Source organism: Talpa occidentalis, unplaced genomic scaffold (genome assembly GCF_014898055.3).
Source record: "Talpa occidentalis isolate TD23 unplaced genomic scaffold, MPIMG_talOcc4v2.1 talOcc4.7, whole genome shotgun sequence".
NCBI lineage: Eukaryota > Metazoa > Chordata > Mammalia > Eulipotyphla > Talpidae > Talpa > Talpa occidentalis.
Genome location: NW_023605083.1, coordinates 1,105,520 through 1,122,755, shown reverse-complemented (window position 1 = coordinate 1,122,755; position 17,236 = coordinate 1,105,520). Strand labels below are relative to the sequence as shown.

General features: G+C 73.9%; 2 protein-coding genes across 2 annotated transcripts; one reads left to right on the top strand and one right to left on the bottom strand.

The window, feature by feature from the left end:
• The first annotated feature begins 3,446 nt into the window (after positions 1-3,446).
• AGPAT2 (1-acylglycerol-3-phosphate O-acyltransferase 2) lies at positions 3,447-12,389 on the top strand. The gene is given in 7 exon segments (XM_037494461.1): positions 3,447-3,628; positions 9,851-9,984; positions 10,195-10,370; positions 10,511-10,606; positions 11,748-11,820; positions 12,183-12,218; positions 12,221-12,389. Coding segments are annotated over 7 exon segments (831 nt in total). The 3' UTR covers positions 12,355-12,389.
• Positions 12,390-12,884: 495 nt separating this feature from the next.
• EGFL7 (EGF like domain multiple 7) lies at positions 12,885-16,674 on the bottom strand. Its single transcript, XM_037494339.2, has 8 exons — positions 15,786-16,674; positions 15,550-15,666; positions 14,660-14,775; positions 14,464-14,559; positions 14,275-14,397; positions 13,808-13,872; positions 13,306-13,468; positions 12,885-13,218 (listed from the first exon to the last, which is right to left on the bottom strand). Exons 1-8 carry the CDS (start codon positions 16,058-16,060, stop codon positions 13,196-13,198), a joined length of 978 nt encoding a protein of 325 aa, XP_037350236.2. The 5' UTR covers positions 16,061-16,674; the 3' UTR covers positions 12,885-13,195.
• Positions 16,675-17,236: the final 562 nt, after the last annotated feature.

Sequence of the window (17,236 nt, the reverse complement as noted above, 5' to 3'; positions counted from 1 at the left end):
GGGCTCCGGGCTCGGCTCGGGGTGCTGGGTCTCTGCACGGCAGCCCCTCTCCCCCGCCCCGGGCGCGAGCCTGAACCCCAGCACGCAGACACGTCGCGGGCGTGAGAGGCTGGCGGTGCCGCCCGCCGGCTCCCCGGGGCAGGCACGTGGCGCTGCAGAAGGGGCCGCGGCCCTTGGCCCCAGTCCGGCTCCTGCGCCTCCGGGCCTGGCCCCGACAGCTGTCCTCGCCCTCGCCGCCCTGTCTCCCAGCCCAGAGCCCCTCCCCGGAGGAGGAACCCCTGTCCCCCACTCTGGCTCCCGGCGAGGGCTGGGACACTCGAGGCGTCTCCTGGTGGCTCCCGAGCCCAGACCCCATGCCCGGGCCACAAGCCCTGGCCAGCGCGCCCCGCCCGCCCCGCTGGCCCCGGAGCCCACTTCAGCGGCTGGCAGAGGGGCTGCCTCTTCCCGGGTCAAGAGGCCCCGAGGCGCCAGCCCCTTCTCTCCCGCTCTCGGCCCCGGGGCCTCTCCGTGGCCGCCTCCCTGGGGTTGCCGCGGAGGAGGGAAGTGGGCCGAGGCCTCCCCTCATCTATTTTTCAGCGCAAACCCATGAAAGATTCACGGGCTGTGTCACTTACAGGTTGCAGGAGGGCATCGCCCCGCGGCACCCCCACGAGTGCCCAGCCCCCGCCCGCAGCCTGGCCTCCCGCGGCGCCCAGCCCTCCGGCCCTCCCTCTGCTCCAGCTCCAGGCCTGGAGCCCCGGGGCGGCACCCAGGAGGGCGTCCCCGCACCCCGGCTCCTCTCGGGGCCTCCGTCTGCCCCTCCCTTCTCCCGGCAGGCGGGTCGCGGGGAGAGGAGCCCACGGTGTCCTGGCAGAGAGGCCCTGGCTGGCTGCAGCTTCCGGAGCAGCCTGGCTGTGCTCCAGCACGGGGACGTGGCTCTCAGCCAGCTGGGGGGCCAGGAGCCCCCTCACAGGTGGGGGCCGGGGCTCAGGCACGGGCGGGGAACTTGGATTTGACGGAGCGGGCCCGACTTCAGTTTGGGCTCCGGCTGCCCAGCCCTACTGCCACGAGGCAGGGAGGGGTCACAAGGTGTGGGGTGCACCTCGGCTCCCCGGACAGCCCCCAACCTGGCACACAAGACCGCAGGAGCAGCTGGACTGGCGGCAGGAGGCCGGTGGGCAGGCGCTGGGCTCCCCCCGGGACCCCTTGGCCTGCCCCGGCCTGCTCCCCCCCTCAGCGCCCGCCCGGCCCTCGCCGGCCGCAGGCGGTGCGCCCCTGCCCTGGGGTCCCTGGGGTCCCTGCCGCCGTGCCGGGGGGACGGCCGACTCAGCCGGGAAGCCCCGGGACACCGGGTGCTCTGGGGGGGACGGAGCGGAGCCCCGCGGTCCCCACCTGGGGTGGTTGAGGGCCGACTCTGGGGAGTTCCCTCTGGGTCTCGCCAACCCAGACGACCCGGGGGTTCCTCTCCGAGACAGAGTTGTCCTCAGCTTTCCGCGCTGCTCGAACATGAGAAGGCTGGCGGCGGTTTCAAGCCCATCCCCTGAGCGTCTGACGCCCCCCCAGCGCCCCCAGCCCCAGCCCGCCCGCCACCCCTCGTCTCTGGAGGAAAACCCACGTTTCTTCCTCTGCTGCACAGAGCAAGGAAGGGCTGAGCTTGGGAGCAGCCTGGACGTCTGCCTGAGGCCACCCCGGCGCCCAGGGCCGGGGGCAGGAGGTCAGGCACACACTGGGCAGCCGGGCAGGGACACTGTGACCAGGGGAGCCTCCTCCCCATCACTTCCTGGCTGGGTGACTCACCCCCGGGGCCTGTCCGCGTCTGTAAAGGGCAGGCACTGGCCGGGCGGTGGCAGGCCAGTCCTGAGGCTGGGGACGTGCGGCAGTGCGGGGGAGGGGCGGGGCGGCACCCCAGCAGTGTGCCAGTGGGGGGGGCAGTGCGGGCAGGAGAGGAGTGGGCGGGGCCGCAGGATGGGGAGGGGAGCCCTGGGGTCCTGCGCGGGTGTAAGGGCCGGTGGCCACTCACAGGTACACCCCTACCTAGCTGCAGGAATGGCTCACCCCTCCCGGAAGCCCCTGCACCTGCCCCTGCGCCCGGCTTGTGGTGGCACAGCCCTCTGCACCCAGCGCATTCCTTCTCCCGGAGTCCCGCTGTCAAGTGTCCAGGTGTCGGGGAGTCCTGCCACCTGCCACCGCTGCCTGGGCAGAGCCATGCCCCCGTCCCGGGGCGCGCAGACCTCCTCTAGAGGCCTTGGCAGAGTCCTGCGCCCATGGACACACAGGCGCCCTGTTCAGAGAGACAGGCTGGCAGGCGGGGCCCGGGCTGGAGTAGGGGTGGCAGGGGCAGCCTGGACTGCAGCCCACACGTCTGTGGTAAAAGGAACGGAGGGACCCCCCACTTCAGGAAAAGCTCCCGGGCCCCTCAGCCCCAGTAGGGAGAGCCCACCTCCCTCGGGCCAGCCGTCCCTTCTGACCGCAAAGCCGCGGTGCTTGTCAGTGAGACCTCCAGGCCGGTCACCACAGCCGGGCCTCCCGGCTCCCCAGGGCCGAGGTCCCGGGGCGGGCGTGCCTGGCCAAGCACCCGGCAGCCAGGCCTGGGGGTGACACCCGAGGATGTGCCTGCCCAAGCACGTGTTGCTCAGCACACGCTGGGCACTGGCCTCCGGGCACTGGCCCCACCCACCTGGTGAGGTCATCCCACAAGGGACCAGGGGACCCACCTTACAGCCCCACCTGTAAGAGGGGTTCTCTGTCCCAAGCGTACTGCCCCCCTGTGCCAGGCTTGCGCGGACTCTGCCCACGTGGGTGCCGTTGCCTCTTATCTGCACTGGCCCTGCACCAGCAGCCTGGGGTGCCACTTTCTGGCACCCAAGGCATGCCCCAAAACACACCCCACTCCCACTGCCCCCTCCAGTGAGCCCACCAGGTCCACCCTGGAGCCGCTGCAGGGGCAGTGCCAGCCAGGGGGTCCTCATCACCCCGGGGTTCCAGGGCTCCTTTGTGTGGCCACCAGCCTGGCGGCGGCTGCCCTCCCTGGCACCTTCGGGGTTGCGTTTCTGGCCCAGTGGTGGGGACCCGGCAGGACAGGAGACCCGGACTGGGGGGCCCCCGCCAGGGCGCAGGAGACCCCGCAGCGGGAGGGGTCGGCGGCGGGCGGGGGCGCGTGGGGCGGGGCGCGGAGCGGGCGGAGACGCCGGGCGGGCGCCGGGCCGGGCCGGGCCGGGCCGGGCGCGGCGGGGAAGGGGCGGGGCGGGGCGGGCGCACCTAGGCGCTTCCCGGGGCGCGTCCTCCCGCGGCCGCCCCGCCCCTCTGCCTCGCAATAAGGGGCGCGGGCGGGGCGGGGCGGGCGAGCCGGCGCCCGCTCGCAGGTCGGCCCGCGCGCGCGGCCGGAGGGGACCCGGGGAGGCAGCTCGGCCGGCGCCGTCGGGGCTCCGAGGCGCCGCGGGCCGTGCGCCGTCCGGGCGGCCGCGGCCATGGAGCTCCTGCCCTGGCTGACCGCGGCGCTGCTGCTGCTGCTGCTGCTGGTGCGGCGGAGCCGCGCGGCCAAGTTCTACGCCAAGATCAGCCTGTACTGCGCGCTCTGCCTCGCCACGGCCGCCACGGCCTCGGTCGTGTGCCTGCTGCGCCACGGGGGCCGCACGGTGGAGAACATGAGGCAAGGCGCGGGCGCGGGGCGGGGCGGGGCGCGGGGCAGGGGCGCGGGGCGGGGCGGGGCGCGCGCGGGGCAGGGGCGCGGGGCGGGGCTGGGCGCGCGCGGGGCAGGGGCTCGGGGCGGGGGCGCGGGGCTGGGGCGCGCGGGGCAGGGGCGCGGGGTAGGGGCGCGGGGCGGGGCAGGGGCGCGGGGCTGGGCGCGCGGGGCAGGGGCGCGGGGCTGGGGCGCGCGCGGGCAGGGGCGCGGGGCGGGCAGGGGCGCGGGGCTGGGCGCGCGCGGGGCAGGGGCGCAGGGCTGGGGCGCGCGCGGGGCGTGGGCACCCCGGCGGCCTCTTCCGCGTCCGGGCGGCCCGGCCCCTCTCCCGCCCTCCTGCCCCGCCCGCGCGCGCCTCCCGGGCCGGGCCGGGCTCCGGGCGGGCGGCGAGGCGGGCAGGGCTGCCGGGCGCCAGCGTCACAGAGTCCCGCGTCCTGCCCGGCGGGGCTTGGAAAGGCCGCGGCGCGCCCGGCGCCCGGCGGGGGCGGCTCTCGCGGGGAGGGGCGGGCCGCGCCGGGAGGCTCCGTCCCTCGCCCACGGGGAGCCGGGGCCGCGGGGCTGGTGGCCGCGCCCTGGGCGCCCGCGTCCCGCGCCCACCCGCCGGGTGCACCTGCGCCCGCGCCGGCCGCGGGCTCCCGCTCTGCCCCTTGGGGGCTCGGCGCCCGGAGGACGGACGGGGTTGGCCCCGGCTCCTGCCTCAGGCCGGGGAAGGAAGGGGGCGGCGGCTGGAATTTTCCTACGGAGCCTCCCAGAGCCGCTGGGGTGGGGTGGAGGGTGGGGCTGGACGGCCTGACCCGGAGCTGCGAGCCTCCCCGGTCAGAGGCTGGGGGCGTGGCTGCGGAGGGGGCCCCCCCATGCCCTCACCGGCTCGGATCTGGCGTCCTGGGCTTCTCTCTGCCCGGGTTGGACGCCCGGGCGGCTTTTGCAAGGGCCCCCTGTGGCCTGGCCGGGCGTACCCTGGTCCCCTGGCCGCCCTGCCTTGTGGTTACGGGGCAGCGGGTGAAGGTTCCTGGCCGGCTGTGCCCCTCCTGGCGCAGGCCCTGTGACTCGTGGGGTCCCCAAGGAGCCCAGAGAGGGGCGAGGGCTCAGCCCTCCCCAGACCCGCCCCCACAGTGGCCCGGCCCGTGTCCTCCGGGGAGCACAGACCACGGGCAGCCCAGAAGCTGCCCTGCCACAGTCTTCCCCAGTGGGGCGCTCCCTGCCGGGCTGGGGCCGTTTCCTGAAAGGGGCGCGCCCAGGGCCTGCTTGCTCGACCTCCCTGGTAGTGTCGGGGCCCTGGGCTGGGCCCTGGCCTGAAGCTAAGGCTGCAGGCCCCTGCAGGCAACGGCCGCCCCTGGACAAGGTGCTGCTGGGCCCGGCCTGGAGGGCGGCAGCCCCTGGAGGGGTGGTCAGGAGGCCGGCCGCGTGGGCTCTTCGGAGGGGCGGCAGGCAGGAGGGGCTTTCTGCCGGTGGGTGGCCTTGCGGATGGGGCTGGCAGGTCACTTTCCCGAGGTCCTGCCGGGACCTGGTGACCAGCTGCGGCACCAGCCGCCGCTTTACAGGTGGCTTCCTGGACTTTTAAGAGCCCCACACGCCCTCCAGGGCACGCCCCGACTTCAAAGCTGCTTGGGGTGTCACGTCGGAAGTCACCGCTGCCCGTGCCCACACGGCGGCTGGACCTGAGAGGCTGGCCAGACGCTCGTGGACCTCCTGCCCCACCCTGCCCGGCTGCAGCTCCTGGGCTCACCCCAGATTTGGGCACTCCCGAGTCTGGCGCCTGTGGGCAGCTTCTTGCCGCCCTCCCCAGGGCGGTCCCCGGCCGGGCGCGATGGGGCAGCGACGGTTCTGTTCCCTGGCTGGGAGGCGGGCCGTGGGGCCCGGAACCCGCAGCCTCCTTCCCCTGCGCCCGCGCCCTCATTCTCACGGCTGCGGACGGCCAGGGCGCCCCAGCAGTGGCCCGTGGTGGGGCAGGGTCAGCAGTCAGGCGTGTGCACATGCGAACCTCACCCCCGAGGGGCCTGCGTGTGGTGGGCGGGCCCTCAGCGTGCCGGGGAGGGGGCTGCAGGGCGCCAGCCTCTGACGGGACGGGGGGAGTGGTGGGGAGGGCTTGAGCCGCAGGGTCCCGCGAGCACCCGCGCGCCCGGCTGCCAGGAGGACTCTGCCGCCACCCTCAGGGCCAGTCTCTGCTCCTCTCCTGAGCACCTACTGTGCGCAGCAGCTGCCTGGCCCTTGGGAGGGGGACTTAAGCTCTGCTGCGGAGATGCAGCGCCCCAGGCCCGGGGGGGGGGGGGGGCGAGGCCTCAGGGCAGAGCAGGGCGGGAGGACTGGGGGGCAGCCTCTGAAGAGGCCTCCGCCCGGCTTTCCTGTTCCCGGCGCCTGCCTCGCACTCGCTGGGCCTCACGGGGCCGCGGGGCCTCCTGGGGCTGCTGCAGGGGTCAGGGCGCCCCGGTGCTGACTGGCTCTGAGTGTCAGGGACCAGCAATGGAAGTCGAAGGGCCAGGTGGGCAGCTCTGACCCCGCCGCTTGGGGGCAGCTCTGGCCCTGGCCTGAGACCAGGGCCCCCTCCGGCGGCCGTGCAGGGCTGCGGTGGAGGTGTCGGCCTCGGCTCCCAGGAGACAGGTGCCTTGTCACGCCCACGTGGCAGCGGACGGCTGTGTGTGGGCTCCAGCCCCGTCCCCCGGGGAGGCCTCACAACCGTAGCTTAGCCAAGAGCCTGCCCTTCACGCTCGCGGGACCAGCGCTGCCCTGGGGCCCCAGGGAGCCTCGGCTGCTCCGTCCTTGGCCCCACGACCCAGGGCCCGGCGTGCCGGCTGCTCTTAGCTGTAAGGGACGTGGGCAGCGAGCACTGAACACTGAACACGTAGCTGAACACTCTGGGAGAGAGGGCGGGCGCCCTTTGGGCCACAGCCTCAGCCAGAGCTGCCAGCCGCCCGCACGGCCTGGAGGAAGCTGGATGGGCACAGCCTGGGCAGGGCCGCGGCGTTGGGGACTGGCCGGGGGCTGGCCTGGAAGGAAAGCAGCCCTGGGTGGGGTGAAACCAGAGCTCCTGCAGGCCGGGGGATGCACCCCTCCTTCCGCCCCTCTCCCCTCGAGACTGACCCTCCCACCTACCCCCTTAACGCTTCCGGTGTCTGCGTGACACCCCCCCCCCGCCCCGTCAGGCACGGGTCTGCCCGGAGCCTCCCAGCACCCCGTCCCCTGAGCAGCCTGTGACGGGGCCACCTTCCGGCCCTCGCTGTCCGGGGCACGGCCTGTGGGGTCTGGCTGCGGACTGTGAGCCTCAGCCTGAACAGCTGCCCAGGCCCCCGGGAGCAGCCTCGCCCGAGTCCAGGGGCAGAGGGCAGAGGGTGCTGGCAGCCCGGGCCCTGGCCTTGAACCCCCACCCCCACTGGGCCGGTGCCGGCGGGCAGGGCGGACGGTCAGCGGAGGGGCCCCTCGGTCGGGTTTACTTTGGATCTTGTTCTGCTTGTGCCATGTGCAGCCTCACAGCCGCTGCTTGGGGGTGGGGGCTCCCAGCGTCCCCAGATTTCTGGGGAGTTTGGTTCCCTCACCCCTTTCCCATTTTACAAGTGGCAGCCTGGGGAGGTCAAGTCTGTTGCCCAGGGTCGCAGCAGGTGAGACGGGAGCTGGGTCTGGCTCAGAGCTCGGGGTAGGGGACCCCGAGGGCCAAGGGGTGCTGCTGGGGCCGCCACCCAGCTCCCTCCGCACCAGCAGTCATAACGGCCCGGCCCGGGGTCCGGTGGCGGCTGCTGCACCAGGCCCTGGAAGCCAGGGCCCCTCCCGGGTGCTGACCGACAGCCCACAGCCTGCCCTCTGGGGCCACCCCAGGGTCCCGGGCTTCAGGCCACCTTGGCTCCGGCCCCTGCGGTCTCCGGGGAGGCCCGGGCAGGACTGGGGAGCTGGCATATGTGGGGCAGAGGTGTGTGACCATGTCAGCTGACCAGGGTCAGTTTGGGGACACCCGCCCCAGTTTTGGGTCCCTGGCTCCCGTGGGGGAAGGAGGGGCAGCTCACAGAGTCGGGGCCTGGCCGCTCCCGGCTGCCCACAGGCCTGCCCGCCACGGCCGCCTCCGCATCGCCATTTGCTTCCTTCCTCCTGGAGAAAGCGTGAGGATGAAACTTTGCTGCCACTGGTATAGAAAGCGTGAACACACGCTCGGAGAAGGGAGCCCGGCACCCCCTTCAGTGACCGGCTCGTTCCGCCGCCGCCCTTCCCAGAGTTCCGCACTTTGCCGTGACCACACCGGCCGGTGGGGCAGCTGCCTGGGCAACCTCGCCGGCGCCTGGGCCACCTCCAGACCGGGGAGGGAAGGCCTCCAGACCCCAGGGCTCCCGGTCCCCACCGCACTTCCGAAACAGCGCACAGAAAATGCAGGACAGTTCAGAAGCGGCGGGGGCGGGGCTGGGGAAGCACCCCCGGACCCTGGGCTCCCCGCTTGCCCGCGGCTGTGAGTCGCGTGCACTTTCCTGCAATACAAAGGAGACACGGACCCACTGATGCCACTAGCGGGGCCCACGGCCGCTGCCAGAGGAGGCCCGAGGGTGTGAGAGTCACAGGAAGGTCTCCAGTCCCGTGGCCACCGCCCTGCCAGGAGGTGGCCCGGTCATTTCACCTGCCTGCTGCTGGACATGACGCATTTTTGGGTTTTCTACTCTGACCTCTGGTGGCTGTGGCCGGCCTCGTGACCGCCTGGGGACAGACCGGCCTGGGGACAGATTCTTGCAGAGGACTGCGGAGCGCAGGGGTCAGCACGGCCGGCCTGGCCTGCCCGAGGCCCTTGCTAGCCTGGCGCCCGCACCGCCTCGTGACCGGCCTTCTCGGCGCGGTCCCAGGCGGGAGAGCGAGCCTCCGGGCGCAGCGCGCCGGTCCTCGACTGCCGTGGGACTGGATTCGCTTCCATGTCCCTTGGATATTTTCTTTCCGTGAAGCCTCAGCTCCTGACTTCTCGGTCCCCTCCAAGCCGGCCGAGCCCGGAGCCCCCCCACGGCAGACGGGACCACCAGGGCAGGGTGGGGCTGGGGCCGGGGCTGGGGGCAGGCGGGGCTGGCAGGAGCAGGCTGGTCTGGCCCCCGATGCCAGAGGCACCCCCGGCCGGGTCCCACCTGCCCCTGCATCCCCAGCTCAGGCTTCTGTTCTGTGGGAGCTGGTGAGGGCGCCCCTCGGACCCGAGGACACCCTGCAAGGCCCGCGCCCTGGGGTCCAGGGAGACCTGGCGGGACTGGAGCGGGCGGGGCCCGAGGGTTCGCGCCTGCACCGGAGTGTGTTTCTGAGGTCAGGCCCACGGCCCACGGGGTCAGACGAGTGGGGTTGGATCTGGGTCTGCTTCGTCGGTCTCCGCTCGGCCCCGCCCGTCTAGTTTACAGTCGGAAGCTCCCTGCGGGGCTGCAGAGGAGGGCTGGGGGGGCCGGCTCTCTGGCAGCAGGGAGAGTTCTGGGTGGGGGGCGGCACATCAGCCAACCCCTGCCTGGAGCTGGGGGCGCAGGGACCCCGCAGGGCCCTCAGGGCGTCCAACTCAGACTCCGTCACCCGTGGGCTGATCCGGCGGGCGCTGTCCCATCCCAGGCACGGGCAAAGTCGCCTCCCCCCGCCAGCCGCCTGCCGCCACCGTCCCTACGGCTCTTGGCGTCGACGCCAGCCCGGACGCCTCCCAACTGTCTGGAGGAGGCCCCCCGCGTTCTGGGCTCAGGGTGGCTGCCCATGGAGGTGGGGGCTCCCGGGATCCTGGACCCGCCTCTCCGGGTGGCCTGTGGCCTCGGGCGAGCCGTGAGCCGTGTCGCCTCAAGAGAAGGGGGCAATGGCTCTGCTGGGGCTGGGGGGCTCGCAGGGCAGGGCTGGCCCCGGGGTGTCCTCCAGGAGCAGGCCTCGGGGCGCGGAAGCCTCCCCAGCCCTCTTCCTTCCCTCAGCGCTCATAGGTGAGGGGACGCCGTGCCCCATGGGCCTCTCCGTGTGCTAAGTGCGGCCTGGGCCTTGGCCTCGCTCTGCCAGCTGGGTCCCTGCAAGGGCCAGGCGCATTCTCTGGGAGGCGAGTGAACGGGGTGCGGGGCGGTGTGGATGTGTGACCAGCCCCTCTGCCGGGCGCCACCCGGCGGCTCTGCGCCCCCCGGGGCTAGGGACCAGTTGGTGCAGCGCTGCCCTGCGGGGACGGGGCCTGAAGACTCGGGGACAGCCAGGCCAGTCCCTCAGGACCTGTGCCCACCGGCCGTCCCCCCGCAGCATCATCAGGTGGTTCGTCCGGAACTTCAAGTACCTGTACGGTCTCCGCTTCCAGATCAAGGGCCGCCAGAAGCTGCAGGTGGACCACCCTTGCGTCATCATCTCCAACCACCAGAGCATCCTGGACATGATGGGTAGGCCGGGCGCCAGAGGACCAGCCTGGACACCAGGCTGGTGGGGGGCACATGGGGCTGGCATGGCAGGGGACTGCCAGTGCCAAGGCCAGCTCGGGCTCTGCCCTCTCCCGTCGCCCCGGGGAGCTCCCATCCAGCCCCTGCCAGCCCATGGCCCGGCCGACGCTCCCCCCACCACGTCCGCCCCTGAGGCCGCTGGTGTCCCCGCAGGCCTCATGGAGATCCTGCCTGAGCGCTGTGTGCAGATCGCCAAGCAGGAGCTGCTCTTCCTGGGGCCGGTGGGCCTCATCATGTACCTGGGGGGCGTCTTCTTCATCAACCGGCAGCGCTCTAGCACGGCCGTGTCCGTGATGGCCCAGGTGGGCCAGCGCATGGTCGCGGACAACGTGAGTGCTGGGCGGCGGCTGTGCAGGCAGGGGCGGCGGTGACCCTTGGGAGGGACCGCGCGCGACAGGCGCGGCCGGGCTGGGCGGGAGGGGCGGCCTGGCTGTGGCCTGGCCCCTGCAGCTGCCCCCTTCCCCTGCAGCTCAAAGTGTGGATCTACCCTGAGGGCACCCGGAACGACAACGGGGACCTGCTGCCTTTCAAGAAAGGAGCCTTCTACCTGGCCATCCAGGCCCAGGTGCGCGGGCCGCCCTCCGGTCGGGGTGTGGGAAGCGCGTCCGGGTTTGCCCTGTGGCAGTGACCCGGGCAGCTGGGCTGCTGGTGCTCAGGGCCACGCCCCCGCAGACAGCCCCCGCGCCTCCGTCGGCCGGCCCCTCTCCCACCCCACGTGCAGGGCTGGTGCCCGCCGGGCCGGGCCTCCGCTGGAGTCACACGGCCTGCCCGGAGCTTGGCGCCCACCCTGGCGGGCTGGGGGCGGGGCTGCGGGTGCGGCGGAGGCTTGCTGGGGCGCGGTGAGGTCTGCCTGGGGCTTTTCTGGGCGGCCAGTCAGTCCCACAGGTATTCTGGAATCTGGGTGACAGCGCGGGGACTGAGGGCACACCCACCCACGGGCAGGGTCCCCTGGTGGGAACTGGGTGCCCCGCGGGAACTGGGAGAGCCCTGGGGGCAGGGCTGGGGCTGTCCTGCGAGGCTGATGCCCCTGCCTAGCCCTGACTGGTGACCTCTAGCGCCCCCTGGTGCCTGGCCTAGGCAGCTGGGCCTGCCGGGCACTGGGGGTGTTTGGGCGCTGACCCCCAACATCTATGAGGTCGAAGCAACCTGCTGCGCACCTGGGGCTGACGTCACTTCCCTGGCAGGCGTGGAGGAGGGTTGTGGGAGAAGGGACACCCAGGCCTCTGGGGGCACACGGGTCAGGGCAGCCTTAGCCCTGAGCTGCTCCCACATCTCCTGGGGGTGGCCAGGCCACAGCCCCCCACTACCTGCTCTGTCCTGGCCGCTTGCCTGGGTTAATGATTACCCAGGCATGGCTTTTGACATTGAAGTCACCATTGGACTGGACCCTGGGGCCTGCCGGGAAGGGCAGCAGGTCCACCCCCTGCCCGGCTGGAGCTGCCCTACACCCCACAGGGCTGGGGGCGAGGGACGGGGCGGGAGATGCCGGTCACCCCTTTCCTAAACCGCTTCATCGCAGGTGCCAGTGGGGACGCAGTATAAGCCAGCTGGGAAGGCTTCCCGGAGGGGGGTGCTTGAGAGAAGGCGTGCAGGACGGGTTGGGGCCCTGGCCGCCTGGCGTGTGTGCAGGGCTGGGGCATGGCCGGCGGGGCCCCCCGACCCGCTGCCCTCGGGCCCCAGCCCCTCACGCTGCACCCCCTCTGCAGGTACCCATCATCCCCGTGGTCTACTCCTCCTACTCCTCCTTCTACAACCCCCAGACGAAACTCTTCACCTCGGGTAACCGCCTCCCCTGGGCCCCCCCCCCAGCAGAACAGGCCCCATGCTGGGCGGCCGCCGTGGGCCGTGGCCTTTGTGAGAGCTGGACAGGGAGCAGTCGTGGGCCGTGCGGCGGGTGGCACCTCCCAGCTGGGGCAGCGAGCCCGCGGGGACCCCAGAGCAGGACTTGGGGGCTTGGGAGCCCGAGTCGGCCTGGCTCCCTGGCGCAGGTGGGGAGGAGGGCCCCGGCTGACAGACGGCAGGGGGAGCCGCTGTTTCCCGCGGCCTCCGGAGCTGGGGGCTGGCCACGAGGGGGCGCCGGGAGGCCAGCCCAGTGGTGCTGGCGGTCAGTCTCCGCCACTGACTCCTGACCCCCTTATCAGGAACCATCAAGGTGGAGGTGCTGGACCCCATCCCCACACAGGCCTCACCGTGGCCGACATCCCCCAGCTCATGGACACCTGCCACCGGACCATGCGGTCCACCTTCTTCCGCTTGTCAAAGACACCCCAGGAGAACGGGGCCCGGTGCTTGGCCAGCCCGGCAGCCAAGTAGCCAAGGCCAGGGCCTGGCTGGAGAATGGACAGAAGGACCCCTCCCCGCCGCCGGGCAGCAGCGGCTGGCCCTTGAGGCTCCGGAGCCAGCGGGACGGCCCGAGCCCTGGCGCCTCCGGCCTCAGCGGGCGTGGTGGGCTGAGGCTGCTGGCGGGGCTGCGGGGCTGCGGCTGCAGCCGGAGTTGAGGCTTGGCCCTCCTGCCTGGGCCGCGGGGTACGGGGCAGGCTCCCGGTGTGGCCACTGCCTGCTCGGGCTCCGGGCCTGGGGCCTGGGGGGTCGGGTGCCCCCGCGCATGCGCCGCTGGTACTGCGCTGTCAATAAAGGAGCCTTGAGTGCACGCGTGCTGTGGGGCTGGGGGCGGCGGGGCTGCGGCGTCTGTCCTGGCGCCGGACGGGGAGGCACCGCCGGGCAGGGGAGTCTCGGGCTGCCTGCACCTCCCCCCCGCACAGTGTGGGCGCCCCCCAATCCCTGCCCAAGGGCGGGCACCGCGCTCACCGGGAGGGGCTGTCGCCGCCACAGACCACCCTCCGGGTGGGCCCCCTGCGCAGCCAACCCAGGGCTGGGTCTGCACTGGGCACCCCCCAAACACCCATCCATCCATCCATCCTCAGGCGCAGACGTTTCTTGGTCTCGTTTTTATTCCGACAGAGGCTCAGCGGGCTCCCCACCAACCCGGCGGGCAGCACGGCCCGGCCCCGGCAGGAGCTTCGTACCTCCCTCAGCAGGGCCCCACAGCCCCGAGCCGGCCGGGGTGTGGGGGTCTGTCCTGGGGGCTGGGCCACCCCTGCCGCGGAGCCCGGGCCAGGGCGGGGGCGAGGAGACGAGTCTGCGGGTCACGCTGTCACGGGTCCTTCTTGCAGGAGCCTGGGGGAGGGGGGGGTCAGCTGCACTGCCCCCGCCCCCCGCAGCGACCTGCCCCCACCCCCTGGGGTCTGGACTGGGGGGGCTCACAGGACCCCAGCTGCTCCTCCAGGAAGGAGATCTGCTCGCTCAGGGAGTCAATGCGGTCCAGCTGCTGCAGGGAGTGGGCGAGGAGGCGGCCGGGATCCGCCAGGCCCTGCTCCAGTGCCCGGGAGGCCAGGCCGCGCAGCGGGCCCAGCACCAGCTGCAGTTGCTGTGGGGAGAGGGCCTGGCTGGGGACGGGCCGTGCCGGGCAACCCCCACCCCACCGGGGCTGGTCAGCAAGGGCTTGTGCTGGAGGCGGTGCCACGGGGGCTGCAGCCCACAGTCCCGGGGCGGGCAGGGGCCGGGGGCCGGGCGGCCCGGGCGGTGCTCCATGACCAGGCTCGTCTGGGGCAAAGGCAGGTGGGCCAGACCTGGCTCGGCTCTCTGGCCTGCGGGCAACCCCGTCTCGCAGCCCCTGCCTGGCGCGGGGCCCTCCCCTGGGCCCCACCGAGTCCCGCAGCCGCCCCAAGGAAGGGGCCGCGCCCCAGGAGCCCAGGCCGGGCCTCACCTGCTCTAGCACGTCCACCCTTGAGCGGAGCCTCTGCATCTCCTCCTCCGCCCTGCTGTCCACTCCTGGGGGACCAGGCGCTGCGTGAGGGCGGCCCCGTCCTGCCCCCGAGGCCAGCCTCATCCCAGACGGGCGCCCAGCCTGGGGCCCGGGGTGGCCCTGGGGGTGCCCCCCCCCCCCCGCGCGTCCGCGAGCCGGTGCTGGCCGAGTCCGCCTCTGGGCGCGGTGCCGGGCTGCCGACGGCGCATTATTACTCACGGTACGAGTTTGGAGTGTCACAGCGCGTACCAAAAGTAATAATGCCCCGTCACCAGCGGAGGTGCTTGTCTCGCCGCCCGCCTTCGCGCTCGCCCGGCCGGACCCAGCCACGCTCGGGGCAGAGGCCGCGCCCCCCTCCCTGGGAGAGACCCGGGCAGCCGCGGAGCTGTGGCGCCCCGCCCGCCGCTGGGCCGGCGAGGGGCGGGTACCTGTGGCGAGGGCCCCTCCGTCCGCAGGTGGGCCGGGCCCCTCCTGGCACCCGCACGGGTAGCCGCCCGCGGGGCTGCAGCGCTGGGGACAGCCGCCGCCCCGGGCACGGCACGCGTCCGCATCTGCGGGAGAGGGGAGTCAGCCGCGGCCGCCCCCGCAGGCCCCCCCCAGGCGGGACCCGGCCTCACCGGTCTGGCAGGTGGCCCCCCGCCACCCTGCGGGACAGTGGCAGCGGCCGGGCTGGACGCAGCGCCCCCCGTTCTGGCACGGCGGCTGGCAGATCGCTGCGGAGGGGGTGAGGGGTCTGTTACCGAAGCAGGAGGAGGGGCCCGGGCCCACAGGGCTGCGGTGGGGAGGGGGCGGCGGGCAGGAGGGGCACCTCACCTGCGCCGCAGGCCCCGGGGAGGCCGCCCGCTCTCTTCCAGCCGGGGCAGCAGGCGTAGCGGGGCCTGGGGGTGGCCGGCCCGGGGCTGCGGCGATAGGCCGTCCTGTAGATGGTCCTGTGGGTGGTGTTGGGGGCTCAGCGGGGGCCAAGAGGCAGCACCCACACACCATGCTCAGAGTCCCGGCGCAAATGAGACCACCCAGGTGTGCTCTGGGGGTCCTTGCCCCGGGGAAGGCACCCTGGGGAGACTGCCAGGGGTGTCGCCCTCCCCCCCAGTTGTGGCATTAAGCAGCACCAGGAGGCCCGGCCGGGAGCCGCCCAGAGGCCCGGAGCACGCCTCCTGCCCTAGGGGTTGGGGCTCGCCCAGAGGGGAGGGTTTGCCGCCCACCCGCCCCGTCCTGCACGTGTGGAGCGTGGCTGCCAGGCCCCACAGGCCCGGCCTCGGCCTCCCCGCAGATGAGTCTCCCTGTGCCCCCGGCTGGGGAGGGAGGCTGACCTGCCCCTCGCCTCTCCCCACACGGCCCCCCCTCCCCAGGGAGGCCTCCCAGAGCCTTACAGAAAAGCCCCTTCTAAGCCCAGCCCCAGGGCTGAGAGCCAGGGACTCAGGCCCCCACTGGGGTCAGGCTGAGGGCCTGGGGTTGGTCTCCCTCGGTCACTGCTGGGGCCCTCAGGCCAGGGTGCCCACCAGACCCCCAAGGACAGGCTCTGGGGGGCAGGACGGAAGCACGTGGGAAAGGACTTGCAGGCGGTGCCTGGGGGGGGCGCGAGAGTGGGGAGGGCACACAGGGCGGGCGACCCGAGGGTGGGGCCGAGGAGCTGCACGCCCCAGACGGGCCAGGCCCCCAGCCAGGCCCCGTGCCCAGACCAGCCGCGGTCCGCGCGGGCTCACCGGTAGGAGCTGCAGGCTCGGTGCCCGTCACACGTGGTGAGGAAGGGCTGATAGACGCGCTGCACGAAGGACTCGGGCCCGCGGCTCCCGGGCGCCCCGACGGCGCACACCCTGCGGCTGCAGGGGCGGGGGCTCTGGTCAGACGGGGCTCCCGAGGCAGGACCCTCCGGCCCCCCAGCCGGGGAGGGACCCGCGGGAGCCTTTGGGGCTGCCCCGGGGAGGGGCCTGAGGCTCACCCGGGCCGGTAGAGGTGCTCCGCGCCCCCCGCGGCCAGCACCAGGAACCACAGCAGCGGCAGCCCGCGGGGCCCCCACATGATCCGTGCGTCCTCCCCGACAGCCTTCTCTGCTGGGTGGCCTGGGGCACAAAATAGGACCCCGTGAGACTCTGCAGACCCCCTCGTGGGAGCCCACGCCCTGGGGGACACTGCCCCCCACCCGCAGCCTCCGGCCAGCTCTCCCCTCCCCTCATCCGCCACAAACCGGCTGGGGACCCAGAGGGGCGCCGACATTGGCTTCCGGAAGGGAAGTGAGCCTCCCCTTGCCCGGCAGGGGCACACATGTGCCCGCTCAGCCTGTAAACGGGGTGCTGGTGGGCAGCACTGGAACCCAGCCCTTCTGGGCTTCGGGCCAAGTGGGGAGCCGGCTGAGGGGGTGCCGGGGCCCCAGTGCAGGAGGGTGGGCTGTCTTCAGGGGGGTTCACGCCCCCCCTGGGGGCCAAGCCAGTCTGCAGCACCAGGCTCCAGCAGCCCAGCTGGCACCTCCTGGGGGGCAGAGCAGCCCCCGCCCGGGCCCTCTCCAGGCTGTGGAGGGGAGCCAGGGAGGCTGCAGGGGGAATCCTGGGAATGTGGGGAGCCCCAGCTGGGAGTGAGCAGTCTGCACTGGGCGGGGGGCTGCAGCGTGAGGGGGTCTGGCTCCTGGGCAGCCTGGGGGGCAGCTCCTTGCAGGTCCCCCAGCACAGCAAGGAAAGAACGTGGGGGGCAGAACACGAGCGAGGTGTGTCTCCTCCGGGACTGTCCCTCCCTGGGGCGCGAGGGGCCCCTCCCGCCCTGCGTCCTCCAGTGACCTGACGTTGGGCCACGCTGGGCCGCTGGGCCGTGGGCCCCCGCAAGCCCGGCCCACAGGGGGGCGAGGCCCAGCCCCTCGGCCCCGCAGCTGGAGTCCAGCCCGCGCTCCGGTCACGGGGAGCACAGCCCTGAGCAGGGGGGGCGGCCGAGGGGGTGCCGCGTGCGCCCCCCATGGGGTCCGAAGGGGGCGCGCAGGGGACAGAGTGGGCTGCGACGCGGGGCTTGGCGCGGTGGGTGCGGGGCGTCCCGCAGCGCCCGGCCGGGGAGCGCCGGGGGGCGGGGGGGGGCGCGGGGCGGGGCTGGGGGGCTGGGGGCGGGGCTGGTGGGCACCGGCTGCGGCGGGCCCGCGGGGACCGCCCCCCGCCAGCGCGCGGCGCCTCGCCCGAGCCGTGAGGCCATTTTCTGAAAGTCGCGCTCCCCGCGGCTGCCGGCCCGGCCCGGCCCCCCGGCCCGCCCCAGGCGGGGTCCGCCGCGGCGGGGCCCGACCCCCTCTCGCCGCGGGGCTGTGCGCGCGGGGCCGCCGGGGCGGGGCGGGGCGGGGCGGAGGGAGCCCCCCGGCCGGCTCGCGGGGCTGCGCCCCGACCCGCCCCCGCGCCGGCCGGGGGGTCCGGGGAGCGGGCG